This window comes from Equus caballus, chromosome X, assembly GCF_041296265.1.
Source record: "Equus caballus isolate H_3958 breed thoroughbred chromosome X, TB-T2T, whole genome shotgun sequence".
Taxonomy (NCBI): Eukaryota; Metazoa; Chordata; class Mammalia; order Perissodactyla; family Equidae; genus Equus; species Equus caballus.
Window position 1 is genome coordinate 17283099 of NC_091715.1, and position 18835 is coordinate 17301933.

Sequence of the window (18835 nt, forward strand, 5' to 3'; positions counted from 1 at the left end):
ATATTGGCCTGCAATTTTCTTTTTTTTCTGTTATCCTTGTCTGGTTTTGGTGTCATGGTAATGTTGGCTTTGTAGAATGAGTTAGGAAGCCTCCACTCCTCTTCAATTTTTTGGAAAAGTTTGAGGATGGGTAAGTCATCTTTGAATGTTTGGTAGAACATTCAAAGGGAAACCGTCTGGTCCTGGACTCTTATTTATTGGGAGGTTTTGGATTACTGTTTTGATCTCCTTACTGGCGATTGGTCTATTCAAATTCTTTATTTCTTCTTGATTCAGTTTTGGAAGGTTGTATGATTTTAAGAATTTATCTGTTTCTTCTAGATTATGCAATTTGTTGGCATACAGCTTTTTTGTAGTATTCTTTTATAATCTTTTGTATTTCTGAGATGTCCATTGTAATTTCTCCTCTTTGTTTTCTAATTTTATTTATTTGAGCCTTGCCTCTTTTTTCCTTGATGAGTGTAGCTAAAAGTTTGCCACTTTTGTTTATCTTTTCAAAGAACCAGCTCTTAGTTTCATTGATTTTTTCCTATTGTTTTTTAGTCTCTATTTCATTTTTTTCTGCTCTGATTTTTATTTCCTTCCTTCTACTGATTTTGGCCTTTGTTTGTTCTTCTTTTCCAAGCTCCTTTAGGTGCACTGTTAGATTGTTTGAGATTTTTCTTCTTTATTGAAGTAGGCCTGAATTTCTGTTAACTTCTCTCTTAGAACTGCTTTTGCTGCATCCTGTAAATTTTGACATGTTGTATTTTCATTTTCATTTGTCTCCAGGTACTTTTTGATTTCTCCTTTGATTTCTTCATTAACCCAGTCGTTGTTCAGTAGCATTTTGTTTAATCTCCACATATTTGTGGCTTTTCCAGTTTTCTTCCTGTAGTTGATTTCTAGTTCATACTGTTGTGGTCAGAAAAGATGCTTGCTATTATTTCGATCTTCTTAAATTTATCGTGACTTGCTTTGTGGCCTAATATGTGACCTATCCTGGAAAATGTGCCTTGTATAGTTGAAAAGAATGTGTAGTTTCCTTGTTGATCTTCTGTTTGGATGATCTGTCTGTTGGTGTAAGTGGAGTATTAAAGTTCCCTACTATTAGTGTATTGCTGTCTGTTTCTCCTTTTGTGTGTTAATAATTGCTTTATATCTTTAGTTGCTCCTGTATTGAGTGCATAGATATTTACAAGTGTTATATCCTCTTGTTGGATTATTCCCTTTATTATTATGTAGTGCCCTTCTTTGTCTCTTCCTACAGTTTTTGTTTTAAAGTCTATTTTGCCTGTTATAAGTATTGCTACCCCAGCTTTCTTTTCATTGCCATTTGCATGGAATATCTTTTTCCGTTCTTTCACTTTCAGTTTGTGAGTGTCTTTAGGTCAGAAGTGTATCTCTTGTATGCAGCATACATATGGCTCTTGTTTTTTTTTTTTAAGATTTTATTTTTTCCTTTTTCTCCCCAAAGCCCCCCGGTACATAGTTGTATATTCTTCATTGTGGGTCCTTCTAGTTGTGGCATGTGGGACGCTGCCTCAGCGTGGTTTGATGAGCAGTGCCATGTCCGCGCCCAGGATTCGAACCAACGAAACACTGGGCCGCCTGCAGTGGAGCGCGCGAACTTAACCACTTGGCCACAGGGCAGGCCCCATGGCTCTTGTTTTTTTTTATCTAGTCAGCCACCCTGTGCCTTTTTATTGGAACATTTAGTCCATTGACATTTAAAGTAGCTATTAAAAAGAATGTACTTATTGCTATTTTGTTACTTTTTCCTGGATATTTTAGTAGTTCTCTGTTCCTTTCTTCTTTTGTTCTCTTCCCTTGTGGTTTGATGCCTTCCTTAAGTATTATATTTGGGATCCTTTCTCTCAATTTTTTGTGTATTTTTTTATAGGTTTCTGGTTTGTGATTACCACGAAGTTCATATATAATAACCTTTGTATATAGCAATCTATATTCAGTTGATGGTTTCTTTAGTTTGACTTCTCTCTAAAAGCTCTACTCTTTTACTCCCTTCCTCTGACATTTTATATTTTTGATGTCATATCTAACCTGTTTCTTTGTGCATGTGTATCCGTTACTCTCTTACCATGGAAATAGATAATTTTAGTACATTTGTCATTTCACCTTCACATTAGCTTCATAGGTGGTTGATCTGCTACCTTCACAGTATTTTTGCCTTTATCAGTGATTTCATTGATTTTTTTCTTGATAATTTTCTTATTCCTATTTGTTGTCGTCTCTTTTCCACTTAAATGAGTCCCTATAGCATTTCTTGTAAGGCTGGTTTCTTGGTAATAAACTCCTTTAGTTTTTCCTTGTCTGGGAAACTCTTTATCTCTCCTTCAATTCTGAATGATAACCTTGCTGGGTAGAGTATTCTTGGCTGTAGCTTTTTTCCTTTCAGCACTTTAAACATATCGTGCCACTCCCTTCTAACCTGTAAGGTTTCTGCTGAGAAGTCAGCTGATAGCCTTATGTGATTTCCTTTGTATGTAACTTGTTGCCTTTCTCTTGCAGCTTGTAGGATTTTCTCTTTATCTTTAATTCTTGAAATTTTAGTTATTATGTGTCTTGGTGTGGGCCTGTTTGGGTTTATCTTGTTTGGTTCTCTTCTGTGCTTCCTGTACCTGAATGTCTGTTTCCTTCCTTAGCTTAGGAAAGTTTTCAGCTATTATTTCTTCAAATAGATTCTCTGCCCCTTTGTGTCTCTCTTCTCCTTCTGGGACTCCTATAATACAGATGTTAGTGCACTTGATGTTGTCCCAGAGTTCCCTTAGAATGTCCTTGTTCTTTTTTCTTTTATATGTTCAGCTTGGGTGATTCCTTCTAGTCTTTGGTCCAGCTTGCTGATCCATTCTTCTGTATCATCTACTCTGTTTTGGAGTCCCACTAGTGAAGTTTTCATTTCTTGTACTGTATTTTTCAATTCTGATTGGTTCTCTTTTATATTTTCCAGTTCTTTGTTGAAGTTCTCACTGAGTTCATCCATTCTTCTCCCAAGATCAGTGAGCATCCTTATGACTCTTAGTTTGTACTCTTTTGTCACATAGATTGCTTATCTCTGTTTCATTTAGTTCTTTTTCTAGGGTTTTGTCCTGTTCTCCTACTTGGAACATATTCCTTTGTCTCCTCATTTTGCCTATTTCTCTGTGCTTATATCTATGTATTAGGTAGGTCAGCTACTACTCCTGATCTTGTAGAGGTGGGCTTATGTAAGAGATGCCTTTTGAAGCCCAGAAGTGTGCTTCCCTCTTGTCATCAGTTCCAAATGTTACAGGAATGTCCCTGTGTGGGCTATGTGTGTCCTTCTGCACGTTGTTCTTGCTGCAGGTTCCTGGGGAGGCTAGGCTGTCCCCCTGGCCAGCTGGTTGTAACGCACAGCTGCCTGTGGCTGCTGTGGACCCTTCAGTGCACAGTTGGCTGCAAGGTCTAATAGCACATTCCTGTTGCAGTTTTTCTGTTAAGTGAGTAGGTCCCCTAGCATGGCTGGTTGCTAGGCTCAGGGGCTTACAATTGCTGTAAGCCTCTAGCTTGAAAGGCTGTTGTCAGCTGTCTCAGGATTGCAGCTGAGTGGGGCTGGCCTCAGGCATGGGAGCACCCAATGGTTTCAAGCTTTGGAAGGTGGGGCCGACCCCCTATGTGGCTGTTTGAGAAGCATAAGTCTGCTGCAGCTGACAAGCCCCACTGCCTACAGGGCCAAACACCCCATCTGCACAGTCCTGCCCTGTGCCTGCGCCCCAACTCACTGAAGCAGACTCAGTCACTCCACTACAATAGCCCCACCCACTCCACCAATGCAGGCCCCCTCCTCGCATATGCCCTGCCCCGCAGAGGTGGACCTACTCACTCAGATGCAGAGGTTACAGGCACCCCACCTATGCAGGCGCACAAGATGCCTGAGGGCTTGCTGTTGGGTGAGGCCAGTCCCTGGGGTGGGCTGCCGGCCCTGGCTGAGCTGGATTAAATTTGTGCTCTAGTGAGTGGAGCAGACCCTGGGCTAACAGGCCAGGGGAACAACTCTAATGGCATCTGCCAGGGTCTGTGTCAGCATGCCTGCACTAGGTTACAATAATGGCTGCTGCCAATGTCTTAGTCCCTGGAGAGGTCTCACCTCTCACCAAGATGCACCCAGAGCCTATCAGGTGAGTCTCTTTTCGCCAAAGGACTGTACACCTTTCTTTTTGGTGATTTTAGGTTGCTTTCTGAAACAGCTGAATTTGTGCATGGGCCCTTTAAAAGCAGGCTTTTTCCCCTTATGTCTGATAGCTTTTCTGGGTATATTCCACACTGTTGTTAATAGCCAGCAAAGCCAGATATTATGACCCTCATCTCAGTTGTGCTGAGTCCAAAAGCTGCTTATTATGGTAACGCTCCCCTGCTTGGGTTCCCTACTCCTCCAGGGAAGGCTTTGTATGTTAGGATTGCTCCCAGCTGGCCGTGAAGCACCATGGCTCGAAGGTGACTTTTTTCTCTCCAGAAAGGAATTTTTGCCTCCTCCACCTCAGCACCATCCCTTGTTGCGGGGGTTCTTTTGATCCAATTTTCAGTTCCCTCTCAGGGGTAATTGTTCCAAGAGTAGTTGTAAATTTGTTGTGTCCATAGGAGGAGGTGAGTTCAGAGTCCACCTATGCTGCCGTCTTGACACTATCTCCCAAAGTAGAGAGTCTTAATCACCATGTGACTTAATCACCAAGGCCATATTTTAAGGAGGTTGTAATATACATTTTGAAAAATACAGTAGATGTAATTCATAATTAGAGTTTACACTGTTGTTCATATCATCACTTGAATCTTCACCTGGCTGTTTCAGAAAATATAGTAAATGGGGATGGCAGGACTTGTTATTTGGGACCATTTGTGCAGGTGACATGTCAGGGAACGAAGGAGAGCGGGTGATGCAGTCCCATCAGCTTGGTGGCAAACATTTTTAAATTGAGTCTCTATTACCTCTACCTCCCTTCTTTCCCTCCCTCCCCTTGTCCTTTTATCAATTCTACTTTGAAATGAAATCTGCAACTCTCATAGATGCTACTGACACTTGTGTGGCAATTCTACCAGATGGTATTTGAATCTCGAGTGTTCTGTGAAAAATGAAAAGTCCAAACACATGCATAAATAAATGAAGGTTGAATTAATCTTTATAATTAAATGGAATATTACCCTACTATGACTGATTTTAGCTTTCAAACCGGATTGCATGCTAATTTTTCAGTGAACTGTAATTGTATTAACATGGCTTTTTAGATGCCTCAAAGTACTTAAAAATAGATTTTGCCAAGTTACTGAGAGAAAAGTTATTAGAACTTTTAATCTCAACATCTCTGAGATCTTGGGGGTATATTTGTATCATGACTTATAGTTGCAAAACATTTTCTAATTGTTGATTAATTCTTTGCTCCTATCATCCTAGGATTTAGGTGGCATTGGCCAGAAATTAGGTTGAACTGTCAGTGCCTGAGGCACATTCAAAAATTGGTGAGAGAGAAGATCATGGTGTTTTTCTCCATAGAGTGCTCCTAATGACATAATAGTGGTGACTATTAGTGAAATGCCTAAGGGATGTTGAAGGAGTAGATGAGTCCTTTTCTTATGAATGGATAATAAAGTGTCAGGGGTTCTCTGAAGTGGGTCCAGAAGCCTTCGCAAGAACCACAATCTAGAGCAGAGAGTGTCTCAAACTTTAACATGCGTGAAAATCCCCTACAGCAATGGTTTTTAACCCAGGGGGATATTGTATCCCCAGGGGACATTTGGCAAGGTCTGGAGACATTTTTGGTCAGAACTGGGAAGGTGAGGGGACGAGTTACTGGCATCTAGTGGGTAGAGGCCAGAGATACTCCTAAACATTCCACTATGCAGAGGACAGACCCCTACAAATAAGAATAGTTTGGCCCAAATGTCAGTAGTGCTGAGGTTGAGAAACCCTGCTTTATGGTAAGGTTTTTTTTATAATGCAGATCCCTAGGTTGCAACTCAGAGACGTTATGACTTAGTAGGTCTGAGGTGAGTCCACCAATGTGCATTTTTAGCAATCTCCCAAGTGATGCCGATGCTGCTGGTCCAAGAACAAAGGTTTGAGAAGCCCTGAACTAGAGGACTCCAATGTCAAAGGAACAAGCAACATGTATGGACATTGACCCTATATAGCATCCTCCTCTTTTAGAAAAACGATATGACAATTCATATTTGCCTAATTTAATAATTCAGCAGTTATTTCATTTGGTCTCTCCCCCACATTGTGAGGGAGATAGTTCAGAAGATTTTTGGGCTAGTAAAGAATTGTTCATGTCAGAGGTAAACCTTAATGGAAAGAATGACAAAATTCCCACTCAGTTGAGCTGTTGATGAGAGAATGGGATATGTTTATTTAAGTTAATCTCCAACTTGCCTCCTGTTTAATTAAGTAATTTAACAATTGAAGGAGAATTAAGTAGCTGATTAAATTTATCTGAGAAATGTTAGGTGTTAGGGACTAGATGTTACACGTGCATTTCTAAGCTCTTTGAATCTTGACATTCGAAAATGACTTTTAATAATTTAGATGCATTTTTTTCCTTTTCCCCAAAAAGTGCATTGATTTTTTCATGATATTAATTCCCATTTCCAGTTGATATCTGTATGCTGGCTGTGTTTTAAAATTCAAGTTTTAGCCTCAACAAAACATGAAGCATTATTACAAATTTAATCACATGTTTATATCTTGATGAGACTGTCCAGAAAGGTTAACTTTTGTCCCTTATTTTTCCCTTGGCATCTTTACTGCTAGTTTTGAGAAACTTGAGAACCTCTTATGTAGAAGAGGTGTTGGCAAACTTTTTCCCCAAAGAGCCAAATAGTAAATATTTTAGGCTTTGTGTGCCCTATGGTCTCTGTTGCAGCTCCTCAACCCTGTGGCTGTAGCATGAAAGTGGCCATAGACAATACATAAACAAATGAGCATGGCTGTTGTTGGAGAGGAAAAGTTTTTCCTCTATCCTTTTAGGTTCAGTGTTTGGAGGCCTGTGAATTAAACTGACAAAAGACAGATTAACAAGAGAAAAGACAAAGTTTATTCCCTTAAGTAGGTGAGAGCTCACAGAAAATGTAGCTCAAGGAAGCATTGAGAATTTGGGTCTTACATATCATCTTAGCAAGCTGAAGGAATTAGGATTTCAAGGGACAATAAATGGTGAGAAATGATTGAGAAATATTTGGGGGAAACTAATGAAAGGTAAGGTTTGTTTTAATAAGGTCTGTTCATGCAATTTTTCATCCTGGCGCTGACTTCTCATTCCTGGTGATAGGAGTCATTCTTTCCCCCTGGTGTGGGAAGCCTCTCTGGAGGGGAATTTGTGACAGTGGAATTTTTTTGGAAGGCTCTGCTTTTAGGCAGATAATGGGAGTGCAGAGGAAGTCTCTTCCTGCACCTGCTGGTTCTCAAATGCCTTCAGCTCAAAGTAATTCTTATGCCACAGTGGAATATTCTGGATTCCTTCACTGTGTTCCACTAAAGCTTTATTTACAAAGACAGGTGGTGGGCTGGTTTTGGCTTATGGGCTGTAGTTTGCTGACCCCTGTTGTAGAGACCTGTGTGTGGTACAGAGAAAAATATTTACTTTGGACTATATAAAAGCCTAACTTTAATATAGGATTGTTCCAGCTCTTGGGCTTTTAGCATCTTGGCTATGTCTGGATAAATGGATTTAGCTAATTGAGGCTTAGGATATTCATTTGAGCAGGTCTAGCAGCTGTTGTTCTATTTGCAAAAACTTTGTGAGCAGTTTACTACAGGTAATTGAAAGTAATAAAAAGACATTGATTTTTAAAAAAATTATATGATCTGCCCACTCTCCTATTCAGTTTTAAAGGGAATACGTGAGAGTTGCCTCTATTTTTAAGGTAATGTTGCCCCTACCCTTGGGGATGTGTTGTTTTATGGATTAATCATAGGATGGTTTTGGGTTCTTAACTCTATTGCTACTCCTTGCTCCGTCTAATTACTAAGAAAATCCAAAGGTTGGTTCCTTTCTTTAACTCTGTTGGGTGCAGTGCTCACCCCAGTCAGAGGACCATCACAAAGACGCCAGGAGATGTTTAGTGCTATTATGGCTAAAGTATAATTTACCTATGCCTGAGTAGTTTCCTTTTTCAAACTGGGAAAACTGCCCACCTCCAAGATACAAGGAGTTTGTATTTTCAGCAGAGAGGATGGATGGATGGAGCTCGTTTATAATTTGGAATATTTGGAACATTCCTAGAATGTTGTCCATGTAGGAGAGAAATGCGGATTGTCTGCTATCCTGGAACATTACTCAGGGTGAAGGATAGAAGACTTGAAATCTGAGCATTCCTGTCTTCCAGCTCTTTAAAATCAGAACTGTGACTTGCAATTACAAAACCTGCTGATTCATGAGGGTGCTTATCTATCCTCAGCACCAGTAAGATGCCTAAGCCTTGAACAACACCCAGAAGCAATTTCCAGAATTAAAGTTTTTGAAGACTCCTAATAAATCAGTGCCATTCTTATCGAGAAGATAAAATTTGATTTGTCAGATAACTGCCTTGTTACTATTTGTGGGATGGAGATAGCCCCAAAGGATATTAAAGCCTGTTCCCCAGGCTAATTTTCATCAATACCATTAGCTCTGCTTAGGATAGTATCTTCAGCGAAGACATCTACACTGGTCAATCATTTGTTTGGCATTATGGAAACTGCCATTGTTTTTGAAGGATAGTGTAATTCATGTACAGTCTCCTGAACTTCCGGATGCTTAATGCTCAGAATTTTGATTGATGTTTAGTAGTTATTAGAGAACTCATCAGAGAAAATGAGGCCTTGGCGTGGTTAAACCTGACTGAAGCTTTCAAAGCCATCGAAAGCTTAAGAAAGTTGCACTATAAATTGTAAAAGAGCAGTTGATCATCAGTTGTTTCCTTTTTTCTTATGTTGGTTAAATGAATAAAAGAGAAAAAATATGCTAAGAGACTTAACTACATAGAGGAAACACAACAGTTTAATTAAGTGATTAAAGCAATTCCTTTGATGTAATACATGCAAGACATTTGAGAATTTACCTTATTCTCTTAAATAGCCAAGTCAGTGGGGATTAAAACAAATGAGCTTTCCATCTTGCTTTCTACTGATCAGCTTAAGACTAAGTGGCTTTGAAAATTCAGGAGTAAAGCAGTCAACTAATCTTTAAATCAGTTTGGTCATCTATGTAAAAATTATATGCTGCTTTAGAGCTCACAACCGAATAAAGCAGAATTGTGTTTGGTTCTGTTCTTCCCCAAAGCACTATCAAGTTGTAGGGTACCTTGTGCAAAATTCTTGGAAGGGAGGGGTGACTTGAGAGTTTAAATCATGTTGTGTCTTAAGTTTTCAGTGTTCCTTGTTTTTCTGAGTTCATTTGTAATAGCTATTCTCTGTCTCTCTCAAAGTAATAATCTTTACTTTATGAACTCTATGTTATCTCCACAGAAATTAATTGTGATTTTTAAAGTTCTAGCCCTAGGACTTTAGGGCAAGCAATAAACTCCCAAGCAATTAAGATTTTTTGCATGTGCATGTTAGTAATAGCAAAGAGCAAAACAAAAACAAATAAAAGTAGCTAAGCCATGCATGCACATGTACCCCCCCGCCCCCCCCCCCACACTGTTCAGCATGGATCAATTTGACAAGCATTGTTAAGCACTTACTGCATACTAGGTGGTGACATTAATTGAGGCAACTCAATGAACAATCTACCCTCATTGAATTGTCTGTGTCAGCCCAGCAAACTTTGGCTCTCGGGCCATATTTGGCATGCTGTCTTTTTTTGTATGGCCCACAAGTTCAGAATGGGTTTTACATTTTTAAATGGTTTAAAGAAATCAAAAGAAGAAGAATATCATGATATATAAAACTTATATGAGATTCAGATTTTAGTTTCTAAATAAAGTTTTATTGGAACATAGCCAAGGCCATTCATTTATGTATCATCTACAGCTGCTTTCCCAGGTATAACAGTAGAGGTGAGCAGTTGCGGTAGACCACATGGCCTGCAAAACCAAAAATATTTGCTATATGGTCCTTTGCAGAAAAAGTTTGCTCGCCCCTGATGTAGGTAATCTAACTTTTTCTTTCCCGATTCCTTTATTATCCAAATACTTCTTTAAACTCTCTATTTCGCTGTATTGGTGTTAGAAGTAAATTTATCCACATTTTTCAGATGAAGAAACTGGGGAAGAGAGAGGCTTAGAAGATTAAGGTACTGCTGATACTTTGTAGTCACAATAATGGCAAGTTGTCATAGAAAATTTTTCCTCAGTTTCTTTGTAAAAATACAGTAAGGCCATGGATCATTTATATATTTTTATGCTTCTTTAGCCCCGAGGAGAGTCCTGAGCCTAGAATGTATTCTCAATAAGTATTTGTTGATTGAGTGGAATAGCTTATATTAAAAAAAGTTCTGGTTGTCAAGAATCACTTCCAATGGATTTTAAACATTGCTCTATTTTCTAGAAAATTCCCTAGTTTCTCACAAAGTCTCTCTTTTTTCTTCTTTTTTTTTTTCCTGTGGTAAGATGGAAATGTGCCTGATGTGAACAGCACTGAATGATGTTCTTGGTCATATGTTAGACTATAACCTTTCACATTTTCTGATACTATTGTTGACATTGATCACAGTGGGTTTACCAACTAAAATACTCATTATATGATTCAGTATTTATTGAGCATTGATCACTTGCTGTGTGCCTGCTACTGTGTTCTTTGTGGGGAACACAATGGTGATTATGTGGAATAGGCCGTTGACTTAATTTGAGTAGTATCAGAAAGAAGGTTCTCTCAACTACAAAAACCTTCCTTAAAATTGTATTTATCCCTTTGGTTAATGAACTACTCTTTTAAATACCGATATTTCTCCAGAGCTAATACGTTAGATTGCTGTTAGTCACTCATATTTTGTTAGAAATTAGTTTAAGGCCCCAGTGGATTAGCTGCCTTGAGGGAATAGCGGTTTTGATAGATGGAGGAAGGAAGGGGGAGATGACTTTGGAGCGCAGTGTATTGCTTAGGAAAGGCCACTTTGGGTATGATTGGAGAACAAGTGGTATAAACACCCAGGGACTGGTGGGTTTTGGTAGGAATGGATACAGGAAAGAGAAAAGAGGGGAAGGTGAAAACCAAAATGGCGACCTTTTTCTTTGATCTTTCCTAGAATTAGCTTTCATAATTTTTCTCATGTCTGTTTTCTGAGGTGTGCAAATAGTGGCCTTCAAAAGAATCCTCAGACGTTTTGGGGGGATGTGAATAGCCTGGGTTCTCCTGGCTCTTTCTTAGAGTCTGGCTTTGTTCAGGAAATCTTCCATCATGCTCCAAGGATATCGTGGGTACATCTGTCTCCCCATTGATCACAGAGTTGCTTTGACAGCTTTTCTCTCTCGCCACTTTGTGTGGCCTCATGAAATTGGACCTATGACTAAAGAAAGTGAGATTATTTCACAGGGGAGTTCAAGTATTTGGTTAAGGATATAATCTTGCCTGGGCACCCCTGAAAGACCCTCCAAACAGGCACACAACAGTTATTCCAAATTCTTGGAAGAAGTAATTTTTCTCCTTTCTCTATGTAGTCTATAATCAACATTTATTTGTCATGTACTCTGTACCAAGGCATAAAAAAGTGCTTTACATGCAATGTCATCCTGATCCTTGCAGACAACCCTATGAAGTAGGCACTATTTTTTCTCTAACTACATCTGATGAAAAGGAGAGTGTGTTCGGATTACATTCGGCTACAGCTAATGGAAAAGATGACATGCCTCAGACAGATAAGGGGTTTATTTTCCTCATGCCGTGGATGGGAAAGGGAGGCAGTTCAGGCCTGGTATTGTGGGCTCCAGATGCCATCAACTCTTCATTCCAGCATCTTTAGCATGTAGATTTCTTCCTCATGTTTGTTGCCGTGTGGTTACAAGATGGCTGCTCTACCTCTGGTGTTGCATCAGCATTACAGGAAAGAAGAACGGGAGAGGCTAAAGCAGTGGTTCTCACTCGGGAGCAATTCTGTTCCTGGAGGACATTTGGCAATATCTGGAGACATTTTTGGTTGTCACAACTTGGGGAGGGGGTGTTGCTACTGGCATCTAGTATGTAGAAGCCAAAGATGCTGCTAAACATCCTGCAGTCTACAGGACAGCTCCCACGATAAGAATTATCTGACCCCAAACGTCAGCAGTGTTAAGGTTAAGAAACCCTGCACTAAAGGCAGAAAGAACATGCCAGCTGAGTCTGCCCTCTTTTAACATGAATTGCTAGAAATGAAAAAAGGACTTTATCATATGTAGTTGGCCAGGATCTCTTCCCATAGCCGACTCTAGCTGCAAAGGAAGCTGGGTGATGCAGCTCTTTTTTTTGGGATCATTGTCACCCTGAGCAGAATTGGGGTCTGATAGTAAGGGAAGGAAAGGAGAATGGATATTAGGTAGACAATAGGCAGTATTTGCTTCGGAAAAGTTAAGTACTTTGCCCAAGGTCACAGAGGTATCAAGCCAGTGGCTTGAGCTTCCTTCATTGAAGGAGGAGGTCCAGCTGTCATGTGCAGCCCCTTTCCAGAGGTTTGTGTGGATAAGAGATGGGGATGCATGCACTGGTTACAGAAAACTCTGGAGTTTTTGGTCAGCCACAAGCAACCTAGGAAATATTTCTTGCAGGACGTAATATGCAACATGTTATCTGTTTATACCACTGTTCTCTCAGTGTTTGCAGTAGGACTTACCTTTCCTTCTTGTCCAGGTAACCCATGGGGTAACTGATTTAAGGCCTCCCTCACTAGTACTTTGCCCTTCTTCAAGCCATCAGACTGTTGGTGCTTCATTTCTCCCATTCTGGAAAAGTTAAAAAGTGATGTGATCACTATTTGCCTTACAGGGTTTATCAGTTAGAGTTCATTCAAGAAAACAAATGCCCTTCTAAGTGTATCAAGCAGGAGGATGTTTAATATGGGGAATTGGAAGTTTATGCAACCATTGGGAGAGCTGGGGAGTGAAGGGCAGAGTATGCCAGTGATCTCTGCTGCCCACATGTGGAAGGGGTCTTCTCAGGAGAATTCCTGGAAGCTGCTGGTAAAGCCCTATATCTGCTGTCTGCAGATGCCCCTGTGCCTGCCCATAGTTACCAATGGCGAATGAATAAATGATGTCTCCTTCTCTTCTAACTTTTGAATCTCCTATGAGTGCTCCTCATCATCAGAGTCTAACCTGGAGCCATGCCCTATGGGATTTTGGGAGATGTAATTCTGAAGCTTCTCAGGGAAGAATGTAGAATGGAGTGGGGTGGAATGATGTGGAATTGACAACAGACTGTCTGGCAGAAGGAGCATTTGAGTTTAAATAGAAGCATACACACACAGCATGTTTTGGGAAGAAGAGCACTTTATTCAGATGTTGGCAATGTTGCTACTAGTATTATTACCTTATTCTATGTGTCCTTGGGAGGTGAATAGGGATTCTTTGTGTATCTGTTCTGGCTCTCTTCAAGTCATGGTGTTGCTAAATAAATAATAAGAAAGGATTCAGTGACCTGTATATATAGTACAGAAGATAATATATTCTGTGAAGCTCCACAAGTGCAGTGGGGGTCCCAGAGCGTGAGGTTTGAAAAACAATGCATAATTCACCAGCATGCTCCAGGAAAACTCAGTGTTCAGAAAACAGTTGTGGATGACTCAGCTTGTATATTTCTTTATTTTTTGGAAACTATCTGGAGCTCTTTATTTGCTATAGTTATGCATATGACTTGTGGTGAGCTGATAAAACACAGTGAGGAATTAAATACAATGAGGGGATTAATAGAACAATCTTGGAACAAGGTGACCTATAGACATATGACCTGTTGTTTGGTGTTGAGGGGAGAGTTGTAACCTCTGGTTATCTGCTACCTGGGTCACATCAGGCTTTCAGTGTAATTCATGGGATTTTGAAGGCAGAATTTGATCTGTGCTATATTTGAGTCTCTGGAACAGCAAAACCCTTTATGACTGTGTCCTATGGCACTTGTAAAATCCTCTCTGAGTCTGGGGTTTCAGGTTTCTGCTGATATTCAATATTTGAATTATCTCAAGGAAGATAAGGAAAATGTACTATCTTACTCTATTTCTTGAGTGAGGAAAATTGAAAGGGACTAAAGGAAAAAACTCGTTACCAAGAGCAGTGTGCAAAGGTCACGGGTTTTGCTTTGCTGGAATAAAACCAATGTGTTTGGGGTTGCCTGGTGTCTTACTTTGGGTCTTCTAGAGGCAAAGCTGAAGATAAGGATTTGTGAGCAAGCGATTTATGATTTATTCAGCAAGTGCTCTCGAGAGAAACCAGCAAGGGAATGGAGGATGCTGCACAGGGAAGGGTGAGAGATAGGTACTGGTGCAGTGTCGGGGAAGTCTGGGCCAGCCTGATCCTGTGGGAACTCTGGAGTACAAATCATACCTCACAGTGTGTCCTGAATTGAGGCAAAAGAGCTGTGCTTTCCTGATCCTGCTACAGTCAGTCACTGGCTGAGGGCTGCTGGAGGTCGGGAGTGGGGTGGGGATGGGGGCCGAAGGCAGATAACCCGCACAGGAAGTTTTGAGTTCAGGCAAGGTGCTCTAGTGCCCTAGGAGGCCTTCAGAGAGTCTCAGGTGTTGGGTATTAGAAAATAGAAAGAACCTTGATGCTGGGGAGGGTTGTACAGAAGTGATCAGAGGGGTTCCAGGGGATCTGGGCAGGGCCCCAACAATGCACTTACTCTTTGAATAAACTACTCTTTTGTTTTTGTGAAACTCAGAATCTGGGGAGAGGGGAGAGACAGATTTTCACGTGGAATTGTAAAGTTTCTCTAGAGCAAGGGTTGGCAAACTTTTTCTATAAAGGGCCAGGTAGTACATATTTGAGGCTTTGTGGACCACAGGGTTTCTATAACAACTATTCAACTCCACCGTTGTAGCGCAAAAGCAGCCATAGATTACATGTAAATGGTGAGCACGACTGTGTTCCAATAAAACTTTATAAAAACTAATGAGGGGGGAGACGCTAGATTTGGCTCAAGGGCCATAGTTTGCCAGTCCCTGCTGTGGAGGCTCCTTCTGCGTACCTAAGGTGATTTTTTCCTTTATCCATTCCCTATATGCTGCAAAATGCAGGGAATAATTAGTATTTCTATCAAAAGGATGGTTATGATGCATCTTAAATTAGTCTGGACCCCCTACCTCCAATTCTTCTGGCATCCTGGCCATCGCTTACAATGTTGCACGGATAATCTTGGTGAAGGGTGACTCATCTCATGTTACTCCTGCTAAAAATATTTAGTTCTCTCTTATCTATAAAATAAAATAATAGACTCTTTAGCATGGCATTTAGGAATCCCTGTGATCTGGCCTAAGCTGGTTTTCCTGCATTGTTTTCTGCTCTTGTGCTTTCTAGTCCAGCTACGGCAAGCTACTCACCCTCTCTCCAAAACGCCCTTTGTTTCCATCTTCCTGTCTTTGCCCTTGCTGTTTACTTGCCTGAAATGTCCTTCCTCTCAGCTCTGCATTTTGAAATCCCAACCATTCTTTAAGACTCAGTTTGGTCACCTTCTCCATTAAGCATTTTCCCCGTGAGGAAATAGTCACTGCTCGGAACTTTGATAACAATATGGTCTGTTTCTATTAAAACCTTTATCTTGTACTATATGGTTATTTGCTACATTCACTATATTTTTAGTATACTGAGGGCAGGGACTAACTTATTTATTTTTTTTGCCCTTCACAGTGGGTGGCATATAGCAGATAGTCACTAAATGGAGTTTTCAGATGAAGGTTGCATTCCTACATCCTGTGATTAATAATGATTTAAGTGCTGAAATTCTGACATCATTTTTCTTTTTCCTTTTCATAGGCAAGAGCTGTTTTGGCAAAAGTTGGCTATCCTGAGTTTATAATGAATGATACTCATGTTAATGAAGACCTCAAGGCAGTAAGTGCTAAATTTACTGTATTTTTTTACTGGCAAGTTTTACTGGCCTTGTGCCTGTCAACTAACCCAAGTCCAAACAATTAAACCTGGTGGTGCCAGAAAGCACCAACTTGTGATTCATTCCTTGGCTAGACGTGAGCCTCAGTATGCCAGCCGTATCACAAGAGTTAGAAGATTCAAACTACAGGAAGAGTCAGAAAGAATGCATAGCTGAGTTGGTTTCCATAAAGCAAATGGACTTGGACTCGGTCTAGTTTGATCATAAAGGAAAGAATTAAGCAAATTGAGTCTTTTATAATTAGTGGGCATGTTCTAATGATGAATGCATGATGTTTGTTGTTAAACAGTCTTTATGTGCTTCATTCATATTAAATGAGTAGTAATAAATCTGCCTGCTGGGAGTTAACTTCATTAAACTTTATGAGTGTTTTGGCAAATTAAGTGCATATACATTTGACTCTATAATTTATTGTGAGTTGGACTGTATATTTGCAGTAAGTTACTGATGGAGGAACAGTTATATTTCTTTTTTATTCCAATATTTTGGGACATGTATTTTCCAGTAGATATATTCATTATAGGCCTTTCTAATCACAACTGCTGTTATTTCCTTTCCTACAAATAGTTCTGATAAGGAACTTTTCTTCCTCACAAAAACCCCTGTTTTTACCATTCACTAGATTTTCTTGAAAAAGTAGTTTTTTGGAGTTCTTTAAATAACTATGGTTCTGAGGTGTAGCTCTTTCTTGAAATTGTGGCTTCAGAAGTTGCATATCTGAAAGCAATCCTAGCTTTGTAGATGAATATCAAATTTTTACAAGATTATTCAAAAGTGAGAGAAAGCTTTAATTAGAAAGTTTCTCCATTAGACTCCAAGATAAGGCCTTCCAAAGTATTGATCCAGTTGCTATGGAGGAAAATAATTATGCTTCGCTGTATCCTAAAGCTCAGACGGCCTATCTTACTATACATTGTTTTGCTACTGAAAAATCTCACTATTATTATGATAATTAAAAATACTAATACACTTGACGCATTCATGTATATTATCTTTTAAGCCCCACAGTGATCCTGTGAAATAGATACTGTTTATCTCCATTTTGCAGAAAAGGACATAGAGACTCAAAGAAGTTAAGTGATTTCCTCAGTGCCACGCAGAGTGTCAGAGCCAGGACTGAAATCTGGACCCAAGAACCTCTGCCTATAGTCGGAGAAAGGGTTCTGCAGGGTCCTTGTCAGACAGCTGCACTGGACAAACAGGGAAGTGGGTTTGAAGAATTGGGGGGAGCTGCTTTCCCAGAGCTGGTTGGGAAAGGAGAAGAGAAGAGGGGAGGTCATATTCTTAAGTGGTTAAGAGCACAGGCTTTGGAGTGATTCTGCCTCTTCCATTTACTAGTTTGAGCCTGTGCAGTTTACTTAATTCCATTTAGCTTCCCTTTGGTTATCCAGGTATGGAGATAATAATAACCAAGGCTTAGTATTGTTGAGGAGATTAAATGAGATTATATAAATGTAAAAGTACCTAGCATAATATGTGGTGCATAAGTAGGTTCCCTATAAATGGTAGCTATTACTTTATGGATCAGTATGAGAACTGTTGCTGCTAAGAAGAGCATCACCAAGGCAGACAGTACCTTAGAGGGAGAGCCTGGATAATTGCATGTGATTGACAAATATTCCATGTCAAGGATACAGATGAGAAGGTTGGAGTGGCAGTTCGGTGTAGTAGTTATGAAAATGGACCCTGGAATCAAAGTGCCTGGAGTTAAATCCCCAATCTGCCGTCTACTAGCCATGTGACTTAGGGTGGGTTATGTAACCTCTCTGTGCCTCAGTTTCCTCATATCAAAATGGAGATACTAATAATCCCTCCCTTGTAGGGCTGCTGTGAGGATCAGATAAGTTAACATATTTAAAGTTTTTAGAACTGACCCTGGCACACAGTAAGCATAGTGTAAGTGTTAGTTACAACATCTTCAATTTGCACTTATGATAGTAGATTATTTTGGTTTGGAAAAGTCATTATGAATGAACTCATGCAGTATCCAGGTGTCTTAAATTGATTTAAAAGACGATACAGAGGGAACAGTCTGAAGCGTTAATCACATAAGATAGCATTCAAGACTCACAATATTTATTTGATCAAGTTTTGTTAACAGTCTGCTGCTGTCTAAAGCGAGTGCCCAAAATTTGAGGATTCACTGAATGCAGTATCTTTTGTGAAAAGAAATCAGATGCCAAACAGGATGCAGTGTTGGGTATGTTTTCTCGTTTCTCCAGGGTCTGAACTGAAGCTGTTAGACACCAAGATCTTTAAGCATTTTTGTGAAGAAATGGCTTTCATCTGACTCATTGCCAAAGTAGACACAATTACACTTAAGAATTTCTAACAGTTTAAAAAACAGATGGTGCAAAACATCCAAACACATGAAATAAAAATACATTTGTGTTCAGAAACTGATAGAGAAAATGAATAAAACTCAACCTGAAAATAGGTAAAAGATGCTTGATATGATATTAATAGTGTCACCAAGGTTAGCAGCAAAATAACTAAAATATTGCTGGTACACAATGAAACTATGTTTTCAGTTTTGAGAAATATGTGGATAAAGACTCCTATAGGGCCTACGAGAACTTTCTGGTAATACAAACTGTGAGCATGAGAGGCTGTTACAAATGAAAAACAGCTTACTTTATTTGACGCAAGTGAAGATATGATTCATCAGGCACAAACGCAAAAGGAAAGAGGATAGAGATTAGGTAATGGATCAGATGAAGGTCAAGGAGAAAGGTTGAAAACTGAAGTCGAGCTCATGTGGAGATAAGAGCAAATGGAAAAGAACTTAGGGGCAAATGTGAAGAATTAGACACAAATTTTTTTTTTCCCTCTGAGGATGAC

At 39.8% G+C, this 18835-nt stretch overlaps 1 protein-coding gene across 3 annotated transcripts in view; it reads left to right on the forward strand.

The window, feature by feature from the left end:
- Window positions 1-18835, forward strand: part of PHEX (phosphate regulating endopeptidase X-linked) — a 195107-nt gene that overhangs the window by 115164 nt on the left and 61108 nt on the right. For all 3 annotated transcript variants that reach the window (XM_001493470.7, XM_070256769.1, XM_023633503.2), the window contains one exon: window positions 15859-15936. In XM_001493470.7, the coding sequence (XP_001493520.1) occupies window positions 15859-15936 (78 nt within the window). The remainder of the gene's footprint in view (window positions 1-15858; window positions 15937-18835) is intronic.